Source organism: Microcaecilia unicolor, unplaced genomic scaffold (assembly GCF_901765095.1).
Source record: "Microcaecilia unicolor unplaced genomic scaffold, aMicUni1.1, whole genome shotgun sequence".
Classification (NCBI taxonomy): domain Eukaryota; kingdom Metazoa; phylum Chordata; class Amphibia; order Gymnophiona; family Siphonopidae; genus Microcaecilia; species Microcaecilia unicolor.
The window spans coordinates 22,066-35,389 of record NW_021963050.1 but is presented as its reverse complement, the minus strand read 5'-3'; the positions used below and the strand labels follow the sequence as shown (position 1 = coordinate 35,389).

Below are 13,324 nucleotides of genomic sequence, written 5' to 3'. Positions count from 1 at the left end.
ACAAATGATAATTAAGCATAAGAGTTGCTATGGTCTTAGTGATGAAGAGTAAATTTGCAGAGCATTTTAGAGCCTGGGGAAAGGGGGGACAGAGTATACTGACTTGAGCACATTTTGAAGAACAAAATGAATGTGCTCCTTGGGAAGCTTTTTTTTTTTTTCAATGGGGGGGAGGGGTGTTAGGGTAGGATTTAGGGAGGTCTTGCAGGGTGGGGTGGGTTTTAGTGGTATCTGGGGTTACTTCTGTTTGGGGAATGTTCTGTATCTTCTGAGTCTTTTACTCCTGGTTTGCTTTGTATTGTTTATTTTTTAAGTCTTTTCAAGAAATTTTATTGATACAAAAAAACATTTTGAGAAGCCTTTTGGTGGGGGAGAGGAAAGGCATTCCTCCAACAATCAATGAAACACCTGACTGAGCTAAGGAAGCTGCCATTGCTAGTTACAGTTCAGACCCCATCCAGAACTTGAACATGTTTGTCCACAGGTTCTTGGATGATCTGCAGGACAGCAACACAAGAATTTTAAGTTAACCCATTGAAAATAAATAATATTCATGTAAGATGCCTTCCCAGCAACAATAACTCCACACTAACTAATTCCACCAAGGATATGCTGGAGTTCCAAGGGGCAGGGAATATCCCTGCATCTGTATGCTGCTAGACAGTTGGTCATTTATATTGCCACAAGCTAACAGTGGTTAAACCAGTCAGTGGCGTTCCGACCCTAGCTGACACCTGGGGCGGATCGCCGATGCGCCCCCCCCCCCCCCCGGGTGCAGCGTGACCCCCCCTCTCAGCGAAATGACACCTCTTCCCCCCCCCCCCGGCGAAATGACACCCCCCCAGGGTGCACGCCGCTGGGGGGGGGGGTGCCGCAGCGCACGCCTGTTGCCCTGTCTCCGAGAAAGTTCGCAATTCGCATGTGCTCACTGTTCCCTCTGAGTCTGCCCTGGAACAGGAAGTAACCTGTTCCGGGGCAGTCTCAGAGGGAGCAGAGAACACATGCGAATTGCGAACTTTCTCGGACTGAGACAGGGCAACAGGCGCGCGCCGTGGCACCCCCCCAGCGGCGTGCACCTAGGGCGAACCGCCCCCACCGCCCCCCCCCCCCCTTGGTAAGCCACTGAAACCAGTGTCCAGTTTCCAAGCCCTGTCTCTTCCAAGACACTGCTATTGCAATGAGCAGATGTTCTATATATCTCCTCATAATAGTCTCAACTGACTCTCCTCCCCAAATGCACTGCTATGAAGGCCAATACTTTATATTCTTCTGGGCTAGTGGTGAAGACATTAGCGTCTAGTTTCCAAAGTCTGAGTCTCCCAAGATGCCGCTATTGCAGTGAGTAGATGTTCTCTATGCCTCCTTCTGACAGTCCTCTTGCCTCTCCTCTTCCATGTTTTCATCTTTAGTACCATACAATCTAAGACTCGTCTATTATTTTTACATGTATTTGCATATAGATACCTAACTATTCCTATTTAAAACCCAATTAGTAGTAGTACATGATTGAGATAATCATCATTTATTTTTTTTTGTCTGCTCTTCATTAAAATCCACCTGACCTTCAGCTTTTTTCATATCCTCTCTATCAAGATACACTAGTGCATCTGTGTTAATGGTGCTCTTTGAAGATGGTTCACACTGAATCATGTACTGCAGAGTGACTATTGGGCTCATTTTCGAAAGAGAACGGCGCCCATCTTTCAACACAAATCGGGAGATGGGTGTCCTTCTCCCAGGGTCGCCCAAATCGGCATAATTGAAAGCTGATTTTGGGCGCCCTCAACTACTTTCCGTCGCAGGGATGACCAAAGTTCACAGGGGCATGTCGGAAGCATAGCGAAGGCGGAACTGGGGCGTGCTTAACACATGGGCATCCTTGGCCGATAATGGAAAAAAGAAGGGCGTATCTGATGAACACTTGGCCGACTTTACTTGGTCCTTTATTTTTTACGACCAACAAACAAAAATGTGCCCTAAATGACCAGATGACCACTGGAGGGAATCAGGGATAAGTACATAAGTACATAAGTAGTGCCATACTGGGAAAGACCAAAGGTCCATCTAGCCCAGCATCCTGTCACCGACAGTGGCCAATCCAGGTCAAGGGCACCTGGCACGCTCCCCAAACGTAAAAACATTCCAGACAAGTTATACCTAAAAATGCGGAATTTTTCCAAGTCCATTTAATAGCGGTCTATGGACTTGTCCTTTAGGAATCTATCTAACCCCTTTTTAAACTCCGTCAAGCTAACCGCCCGTACCACGTTCTCCGGCAACGAATTCCAGAGTCTAATTACACGTTGGGTGAAGAAAAATTTTCTCCGATTCGTTTTAAATTTACCACACTGTAGCTTCAACTCATGCCCTCTAGTCCTAGTATTTTTGGATAGCGTGAACAGTCGCTTCACATCCACCCGATCCATTCCACTCATTATTTTATACACTTCTATCATATCTCCCCTCAGCCGTCTCTTCTCCAAGCTGAAAAGCCCTAGCCTTCTCAGCCTCTCTTCACAGGAAAGTCGTCCCATCCCCACTATCATTTTCGTCGCCCTTCGCTGTACCTTTTCCAATTCTACTATATCTTTTTTGAGATACGGAGACCAGTACTGAACACAATACTCCAGGTGCGGTCGCACCATGGAGCGATACAACGGCATTATAACATCTGCACACCTGGACTCCATACCCTTCCTAATAACACCCAACATTCTATTCGCTTTCCTAGCCGCAGCAGCACACTGAGCAGAAGGTTTCAGCGTATCATCGACGACGACACCCAGATCCCTTTCTTGATCCGTAACTCCTAACGCGGAACCTTGCAAGACGTAGCTATAATTCGGGTTCCTCTTACCCACATGCATCACTTTGCACTTGTCAACATTGAACTTCATCTGCCACTTGCACGCCCATTCTCCCAGTCTCGCAAGGTCCTCCTGTAATCGTTCACATTCCTCCTGCGACTTGACGACCCTGAATAATTTTGTGTCATCGGCGAATTTAATTACCTCACTAGTTATTCCCATCTCTAGGTCATTTATAAATACATTAAAAAGCAACGGACCCAGCACAGACCCCTGCGGGACCCCACTAACTACCCTCCTCCACTGAGAATACTGGCCACGCAATCCTACTCTCTGCTTCCTATCTTTCAACCAGTTCTTAATCCATAATAATACCCTACCTCCGATTCCATGACTCTGCAATTTCTTCAGGAGTCTTTCGTGCGGCACTTTGTCAAACGCCTTCTGAAAATCCAGATATACAATATCAACCGGCTCCCCATTGTCCACATGTTTGCTTACCCCCTCAAAAAAATGCATTAGATTGGTGAGGCAATACTTCCCTTCACTAAATCCGTGCTGACTTTGTCTCATCAGTCCATGTTTTTGTATATGCTCTGCAATTTTATTCTTAATAATAGCCTCCACCATCTTGCCCGGCACCGACGTCAGACTCACCGGTCTATAATTTCCCGGATCTCCTCTGGAACCCTTCTTAAAAATCGGAGTAACATTGGCTACCCTCCAGTCTTCCGGTACTACACTCGATTTTAGGGACAGATTGCATATTTCTAACAGTAGCTCCGCAAGTTCATTTTTTAGTTCTATTAATACTCTGGGATGAATACCATCAGGTCCCGGTGATTTACTACTCTTCAGCTTGCTGAACTGACCCATTACATCCTCCAAGGTTACAGAGAATTTGTTTAGTTTCTCCGACTCCCCCGCTTCAAATATTCTTTCCGGCACCGGTGTCCCCCCCAAATCCTCCTCGGTGAAGACCGAAGCAAAGAATTCATTTAATTTCTCCGCTACGGCTTTGTCCTCCTTGATCGCCCCTTTAACACCATTTTCGTCCAGCGGCCCAACCGACTCTTTGGCCGGTTTCCTGCTTTTAATGTATCTAAAAAAATTTTACTATGTATTTTTGCTTCCAACGCTAATTTCTTCTCAAAGTCCTTTTTTGCCCTCCTTATCTCCGCTTTGCATTTGGCTTGGCATTCCTTATGATCTATCCTGTTACTTTCAGTTGGTTCTCTTCTCCACTTTCTGAAGGATTGTTTTTTGGCTCTAATGATTTCCTTTATCTTACTGTTTAGCCACGCCGGCTGACGTTTAGTCTTTTTTCCCTTTTTTCTAATACGTGGAATATATTTGTCCTGAACCTCCAGGATGGTGTTTTTAAACAGCATCCACGCCTGATGCAAGTTTTTTACTCTGCGAGCTGCTCCTTTCAGTCTTTTTTTCACCATTTTTCTCATTTTGTCGTAATCACCTTTTCTATAGTTAAACGCTAGCGTACTTGATTTCCTAGTTTCACTTCCTTCAATGCCAATATCAAAACCGATCATATTATGATCACTGTTATCAAGCGGCCCTCGTATCGTTACCCCCTGCACTAGATCATGAGCACCACTAAGGACTAAGTCTAGTATTTTTCCTTCTCTTGTCGGCTCCTGAACTAGCTGTTCCATGAAGCTGTCCTTGATTTCATCAAGAAATCTTATGTCCCTTGCGTGTACAGATGTTGCATTAACCCAGTCTATATGCGGGTAATTGAAATCCCCCATTATTATTGTGTTGCCCAGTTTGTTTGCGTCCCTGATTTCCTTTAACATTTCCGCATCCGTCTGTTCGTCCTGGCCAGGCGGACGGTAGTACACTCCTATCATTATCCTTTTCCCCTTTGCACATGGAATTTCAATCCACAGTGATTCCAAGGAGTGTTTTGTTTCCTGCAGAATTTTCAATCTATTTGATTCAAGGCTCTCGTTAATATACAATGCTACCCCTCCACCAATCCGATTCACCCTATCACTACGATATAATTTGTAGCCCGGTATGACAGTGTCCCACTGGTTATCCTCCTTCCACCAGGTCTCAGAGATGCCTATTATATCTAATTTTTCATTTAGTGCAATATATTCCAACTCCCCCATCTTATTTCTTAGGCTCCTGGCATTCGCATATAGACATTTCAAACTATGTTTGTTGTTCCTAAGTACATCATGCTTAGTACTTGACAGTATTAATTGGCAATCTTTTGTCTGATTTTTATTGTTATTTAAAGATACCCGATCTACTACAATCTCTTTTGCAACCTCACTATCAGGATACTCTATCTTCCCTGTTATGGTGATATCTTTGAAAGATACCTTATCCCGAACCATGCTCTTTTGAGCGACTGTCGGCCTTCCCCCCATTTCTAGTTTAAAAGCTGCTCTATCTCCTTCTTAAACGCCGATGCCAGCAGCCTGGTCCCACTCTGGTTAAGATGGAGCCCATCCTTTCGGAATAGGCTCCCCCTTCCCCAGAATGTTGCCCAGTTCCTAACAAATCTAAAGCCCTCCTCCCTGCACCATCATCTCATCCATGCATTGAGACTCTGGAGCTCTGCCTGTCTCTTGGGCCCTGCGCGTGGCACAGGTAGCATTTCAGAAAATGCTACCCTGGAGGATCTGGATTTCAGCTTTCTACCTAAGAGCCTAAATTTTGCTTCCAGAACCTCTCTCCCACATTTTCCTATGTCATTAGTACCCACATGTACCAAGACAGCCGTCTCCTCCCCAGCACTATATAAAATCCTATCTAGGTGACCTCCCCCTACTCCTCCAGTGGTCACTAACCCCCTCCCACCCTAAAAGAAATTTTAAAATATTTTTTCCAGCCTCTAAGCCAGCCTCAAATATCATACCCAGCTCCATGACAGCAGTATGCAGGTCCCTGGAGCAGTTTTAGTGGGTACTGCAGTGCACTTCAGACAGGCGGACACAGGCCCATCCCCCCCTACCTGTTAAACTTGTGGTGGTAAATGTGAGCCCTCCAAAACCCACCACAAACCCACTGTACCCACATCTAGATGCCCCCCCTTCATCCCTAAGGTAGTGTTGTACAATTGTGGGGAGTGGGTTTTGGGGGACTCAGCACACAAGGTAAGGGAGCTATGCACCTGGGAGGTTTTTCTGAAGTCCACTGCAGTACCTCCTAGGGTGCCCGGATGGTGTCCTGTCATGTCAGGGAGACCAGTGCACTACGAAAGCTGGCTCCTCCCACAACCAAAGAGCTTAGATTTGGTCGTTTCTGAGATGCGCGTCCTCGGTTTCCATTAACGCCGAAAATCGGGGACGACCATCTCTAGGGACAACCATCTCTAAGGTTGACCTAAATGTTGAGATTTGGGTGTCCCCAACCATGTTATCGAAATGAAAGATGGCCGCCCATCTTGTTTCGATAATACGGGTTTCCCTGCCCCTTCGCGGGGACGTCCTGCGAGGACGCCCTCAGGAAAACTTGGGCACCCCGTTCGATTATGCCCCTCCACAGGTTTTCCCCCAATGATCTAGTAGAAAGACTGTTCTACCTGCTCCTTTGGAGGTGAAGCCTAGTAGTTGCAGCAGTGGGATATGAAAAAAAATAAATGATTTGAGCCCATATAACTTATAGGTCTAGCCAAAAAAAAAAATAATGAATCTCTCTGTGTGCACATTACCTCCCCAATTGTTCAACCAACCACAATTAAAGGCAGAAAATGAAATAATGTCCCCCCCCCCCCCCCCAAAAAAAACATATTTTTTATTTCTTCCCATTTAAATCATGAATCTACCTACAGCATATCCTTTTTAGCAATTCGTTTGAAACTTCTTTCCTAGGTGAAGTATATTACCTAACTAATCAGCTGCAGTTCAGGTATATTGTATAACTTGTTTCAACGCTAGTAAAACTAACAAGCCCAGGCATATTCAGGCAAGCCCTAAATTTAATCCAAGCTAGCAACCCTTAACATTTTCTTCTTTTAATCCTGGTTTTTAAATTTCAGCAAAGAGAACTTTCTCCTTTCAAATGTATAGAATGGTAAATGATAAAACATAGCAAAAGAGAAAATGGACTATCAGGAGTAGAGGTAAAGCTGCTTACAACTCACAGCTACTCACTCTTCCTGCAGTGTACTTCCTTACAGACTCTCTTCATTCAAGTGCAAGCTTTTTGGCAGAATATACATAAATGAATGGAAATGGAAACAGTATAACTTGATCGTCTATACATTGTCCAGTCCAACTGGTGCCTTGTAAGTAGAGGAGTCAAAATGAATTTTAAAGTGTAAGTAGAGAGGGATGTAGGAAAATTGATTTTAACTGATAGACTAAGGCTCATTTTCAAAGCACTTACTTACAAAATTCCATAGGTTACTGTGGAACTTTGTAAGTCTACGAGTTTTGAAAATATACTTCTAAGACATCCCAATTCTGTCCTCTCTCCCCAGTCAGGTTTTCAGGATATTCACAGTTAATATGCATGAAGCAAATCTACATACACTTTCAGACTCAGTGAATGCAAATTGTTCGTGCATATTCATTGTGGATATCCTGAAACTCCAACCAGTTGTGGGACCCTTGGACAATTTTGGGAAACCATACTGCAGAAAATTTTGACTTCTGGTGGGATATAAATCTTTGTCTATTGTCTCTGTGATATTTCTCTTTGTTTCGGCACCATCTCCAGAATAAGCATGGCAACATGTATGTTCAACACACAGGCTCTCCCACCCATCATGTCTTACCACAAATTTCATAATTGTCTAAATAACTAGCAAAACTAGCAAAGCTGCTGCCCTAACATCTTTCTGACAGTGTCTTATTTATTTATTTATTGCATTTGTATCCCACATTTTCCTACCTCTTTGCAGGCTCAATGTGGCTTACAATACATCGTGGTAAGTAGAAATACAGTTAGAATATATACAATTACTGGTACAGAAGGATCTTGGGTAACATTATAATAAGAGACATGATAGTATAACAAGCAGATATAGTAAGACAGTTCTGAATATATATGGAGGAATTATATATGTTCATACTTGTTACTCTTTGTGGTACGCCTTGTTAAAGAGATGGGTCTTCAGTAGTTTGCGTAAGTTAGTTAGTTCATACATCGTTTGGGAAAAGACCAAGGGTCCATCGAGCCCAGCATCCTGTCCACGACAGCGGCCAATCCAGGCCAAGGGCACCTGGCAAGCTTCCCAAATGTACAAACATTCTATACACGTTATTCCTGGAATTGTGGATTTTTCTTTGTAACCATTACCAACCTATCTGCATACACATGCTTGGTATCTGGGAAGTTGTACATAAGTACATAAGTAATGCCACACTGGGAAAAGACAAAGGGTCCATCAAGCCCAGCATCCTGTTCACGACAGCACCAATCCAGGCCAAGGGCACCTGGCAAGCTTCCCAAACGTACAAACATTCTATACATGTTATTCCTGGAATTGTGGATTTTTCCCAAGTCCATTTAGTAGTGGTTTATGGACTTGTCCTTTAGGAAACCGTCTAACCCCTTTTTAAACTCTGCCAAGCTAACCGCCTTCACCACATTCTCTGGCAACGAATTCCAGAATTTAATTATGCGTTGGGTGAAGAAACATTTTCTCCGATTTGTTTTAAATTTACTACACTGTAGTTTCATCGCATGCCCCCTAGTCCTAGTATTTTTGGAAAGCGTGAACAGACCCTTCACATCCACCTGTTCCACTCCACTCATTATTTTATATACCTCTATCATGTCTCCCCTCAGAGAGCTATAGCCTATTGGTTTCTCAGTGGCTACCTGTGGCCTGCTGGGTTACTAGATTTACCCTCACCTTGTTTTCTCCGTATCACTTCTCTCCTCCCCTCTGCTCTAGATGTGCAACAATAGGTGATATACACACATTTTAAATACATGAAATGAAATTGTTTGAATTACTGCAACCTCTTGTTCCTATGACTATCCTTTATATTTCTGCCAAGCATGCTTAAATTGTGGCACAGCCGTGATTGCTACTACTTCGACAGCAGGGTTATGCAGGCATCCACCACCCTCTAAATAGACATCTCTCCTTGTAACTTCAGATCATGATTCCTTGCCCTGAATGTTTTTTTCTACTGAAAATTTCATCTTTCCATACTCCATCAAGTATTTGAGTATTTCTATCATATTTTCCTTTTCTTCTTTCATCTGCTGGAAGTTTAACATGATCTTGGGGAAAATCCACTGCTTATTTCTAGGATAAGCACCATAAAATGTATTCTACTCTTTTGGGGATCTTGCCAGGTACTTGTGATCTGGGTTGGCCACTGTTGGAAACAGGATACTGGGCTTGATGAACCTTCGGTCTGTCCCAGTATGACAAATGCTTATGTTCTTACTAGTAAAAAAGGCCCGTTCCTGACACAAATGAAACGGGCGCTAGCAAGGTTTTCCTCGGAGTGTGTATGTTTGAGAGAGTGTGTGTGAGAGTGAGAGAGTGAATGAATGTGCGAATGTGTGTGTGTGTGACAGAGAAAGAGTGAATGTGGGTGCGAGTGTGTCTGTGAGAGAGTGTGTGCGAGTGCGTATGTGAGCCACAGTGAGTGAGAGAGACAGAGAGAGAGGGAGTGTTTCACATAGATACAGTGTGTGTGAGAGAGTGTGTGAGAGACAGAGTGTGTGTATGAGACAGAGTGTGAGAGAGTATGTGTGCGATACACAGACTCTCTCTGAGATCGAGAGAGTGTATGAGACCGAGAGAGTGTTTGAGAGTGACTGTGTGACACATAGAGAGTGAATGTGATTGAGTGTGTGAGAGACAGTGTGAGAGAGTGAGAGAAAGACACTGACTGTGAGAGAGAGAGAGAGAGAAAGAGAGAGAGAGAGAGAGAGAGTGTGTGAGAGAGAGAGTGTGTGTGTCTGGTCTCTGGTCTCAGGATCCCCTCCCCTCCTCCTCTCTTCCTCTCCACCCTCCCCTCTCCCCCTCCTCCCATCTCCCCCCTCTCAGGTCTCTGGCCCCTCCCCTCTCCCCTCTAGTCTCAGGACCCCCTCCACCCCCCTCTCAGGACCCCTTCTCCTCTCTGGTCTCAGGACCCCCTCACACTCACTCCCTTCTCTGGTCTCAGGACCCCCCCCCCCCCCCCCCCCCCCGCTGAACTGGGAGGGAGTGGCGACATAGCTGCCAAGAGCGGGGCAGGGGGAACAAAATTCCCTGGGCCCAGGGCTCCAAAGGGGGCCCTGCACCGCAGTCTGACCCGCCCTCCGTCATTGACCATCTGCCCTCTGCATTGAAATCGCAGTGTCACCTCCGTGGAAGCAGCGCTGCAGGCAGCAGAATGCCTCCCTTCGGGCCTCCTTCCCTCCCTGTGTCCCGCCCTCATCTGATGCAACTTCCGCAAGGGCGGGACGCAAGGAGGGAAGGAGGGCCGAAGGGAGGCATTCTGCTGCCTGCAGCACTGCTTTCACGGAGGTGAGTCTGCGATTTCAATGCAAGGGGCCCGGCCTGGTGGCGGACAGAAGGGGGGAGCGGCAGCAACCTCAGGGGGGGTGGAGGGGGGAGCAATGGCTGTGGTGACCTCAGGGGGTGCGGTGGCGACCTCGGGGGGTGGAGGGCTGAGTGAAGGCGAACGTTGGCTGCGGACCCAGGTGGGAGGGCGTCGTGTGTCTGAGAGGGGGGTTGTCAGGGAGGCGGCAAGTGGCTTGCAGGGGGGTAGTAGCATTGTCAGTACCGGCAGTGTTGACGGCGACATTGGGTGCAGACTGAGGGTACATTGGTGTGCCTCATGCTGCTATCGTGTGGTTGTTCACTGCTGCTTGTGACGAACCAGGAAGCACACAAACATCAGGACGGGAGATGGATATAGCGTTACAGGCAGCACAAACCCTACAAACCCTTCACTGCCACGGAGACAGCTTTAGAACATTGGAGGTGCTTTGTATTATAGTAGATGGTCACTGCCAGCTCCTTGTGACCTGGATTTGGCCAATAACAGGATGCAGGACTTGATAGACCTTTGGTCTGGCTGACTATCCAGCTTATAATCGAACGAGAATAACGCCCAAGTTCCGACCTAAATCGGGAGATGGGCGTTCTTCTCACAAAAACAAATAAAGCGGCATAATCAAAAGCCGAACTTTGGACGCTTTCAACTGCACTCCGTCGCGGATGCGGACAAAGTTGACGGGGGAGTGTCGGAGGCGTGGTGAAGGCGGAACTGGGGCGTGGTTATCACCCGAACAGAGATGGGCGCCCTTCGCCGATAATGGATGCGTTTGTAGCTAGAATTTAGGGCACTTTTCCTGGACCCTGTTTTTTGACGAATAAGGCCCCAAAAAGTGCCCTAAATGACCAGATGACCCCCAGAGGGAGTCGGGGATGACCTCCCCTGACTCCCCCAGTGGTCACTAACCCCCTCCCACCACAACAAATGATGTTTCACAACTTTTTACTTTCACCCTCAAATGTCATACCCTCCTCCCAAGCAGCAGTATGCAGGTCCCTGGAACAGTTGTTAGGGGGTGCAGTGGACGTCAGGCAGGTGGACCCAGGCCCATCCCCCCCTACCTGTTACAATTGTGCTGCTTAATGCTACTAGTCGTCCAACCCCCCCAAACCCCCTGTACCCACATGTAGGTGCCCCCCTTCACCGCTTAGGGCTATAGTACTGGTGTAGACTTGTTGGCAGTGGGTTTTGAGGGGGATTTGGGGGGCTCAACACCCAAGGGAAGGGTGCTATGCACCTGGGAGCTCTTTTACCTTTTTTTTTGTTTTTGTAAAAGTGCCCCCTAGGGTGCCCGGTTGGTGTCCTGGCATGTGAGGGGGACCAGTGCACTATGAATCCTGGCCCCTCCCACGAACAAATGCCTTGCATTTATTCGTTTTTGAGCTGGGCGATTTCATTTTCCATTATCGGTGAAAAGCAAAAACGCCCAGCTCACACCTTGGCGAATAAAGCATGGGCGTCTATTTTTTTTAAAAAATACGGTTCACTCCGCCCCTTCACGGACCCGTTCTCGGAGATTAACACCCATGGAGATAGGCGTTTCTGGTCGATTATGCCCCTCCACGGCATATATTGTGTTCTTATGTGTGTTTTATGCCTCTCTTTTGTAAGGTTTTTCTTGCAGACCTTATATTATTTTAGGAACCCTTTTCTGAACCACTTCATCTCTCGATGCCCCTATGCAGCTACAAACCTCAAAAAACTGAACACAGTAGATGTGGGTTCTCACTAATGACCTACATAAAGACGATAATATCTTCCTCATCCAGCTGATGATGCCGTTAGCTCTCCTAGTTGCTTCATTGTTTTAACTGGCTACCTTCGGGTTCACATAAGATGACTATTTTTAGGTCTTTTTCTTATAAGACAATCCATTGCCTTCTAGTTAATATGTGGGTATTGGAATTTTTTTTTTTTAATTCAAAGTGCATCATTTTTTTTTTAGCGCCAAAGCTCATTTTCCTAACCTGTGGCAAGCCTTCCAGTTTCTAAAAGTCCCCCTTTTCATTATTTTTTTCGTCTCTTCCAGGATTTCTTTACAAAAATCTGTATCATCTGCAAGGTCCTTAGAATGTCGCCAGTAAAGATACTGAAAAGAAGCGATTCCAACGCTGAGCCCCTGAGGTTCCCCGAGAACCAAAAATAGTCTATGCATCTGTCTTGCTCAGTTTTAAAGGAACAGGGGGGGTTCCGTGCACTGACAGGATAAGATTGAAGAGATCCCTCCCAGCCATCCATACTGTCTGGGCAGTGAGTATTATTAACAGGAGTCTTTGGAAAACCCAGGCTAAAATATGCTGCTGTCTGCCTGTCATTCTCTCACTCTGTCCTACTTTGTGCGCCTCTCTCTCACACACACACAAATCTGTCAGGTTTCCTGTCTTTCTCTCACACACATGAGCCCCAGGTGACTCCTTAAGACAGAGATCTTGCACATATCAACGCATCTGTGAAAGAAATGTACAAGCGCCATCCACGCTTAGCACAGACTCGGCTGTAATCATCAATAAGAAGAACACATAAACGCACACTCCCCGAGAAAAGCCATCTCCAGCCCCTGGTCCGCAGTGACCGCCGAGCCGACTGCACCATGAAGACGCGTCTGCGAGCAGCACGGTGCGGCTATTCCTGCGGAGGACATTTCACAGTTCTTACCGTGGGCAGCAGCGGCTCCATCTGTGCACCTCGATCTTTCACATCCATCTTCCTGCCTGTGGCTGTGTCGCAATTCCTGCAAGATGCTTCTCTGCCTGGCAGCCCCTCTCCGTACTGCTCTCAAGCTGCTCCCGAGCCGGCTTGCTCTGCAGTGCCTGTGGCGAGTGGCTCTGTTTAGTATTCCGATCAGGTAGGCTGTGAAGCAGGAGGCGCTGCCACACTTCAGCTCTCCCCTGTCACATGCTTCCCTCCCCGAGAGGCGAGCAGATCGGGCACGGGACGGTCTTTAGTGGGTGAGACTTAATTTCGTTAATTCTATTGTTGATCGGAGCAGAGGCACAGACCCTATGCAGAAAGCAGTGGTGGGCTGTG

At 46.5% G+C, this 13,324-nt stretch overlaps 1 protein-coding gene across 1 annotated transcript in view; it reads right to left on the bottom strand.

Moving 5' to 3' along the window:
* LOC115458840 (sodium-driven chloride bicarbonate exchanger-like) overlaps nucleotides 1-13,025 on the bottom strand; it is a 241,773-nt gene extending 228,748 nt beyond the window's left edge. Inside the window, exon 1 of the mRNA XM_030188666.1 lies at nucleotides 12,953-13,025. Coding sequence (XP_030044526.1) covers nucleotides 12,953-13,000 — 48 coding nt within the window. The 5' untranslated portion in view covers nucleotides 13,001-13,025. The remainder of the gene's footprint in view (nucleotides 1-12,952) is intronic.
* Between the last annotated feature and the right edge of the window lie 299 nt (nucleotides 13,026-13,324).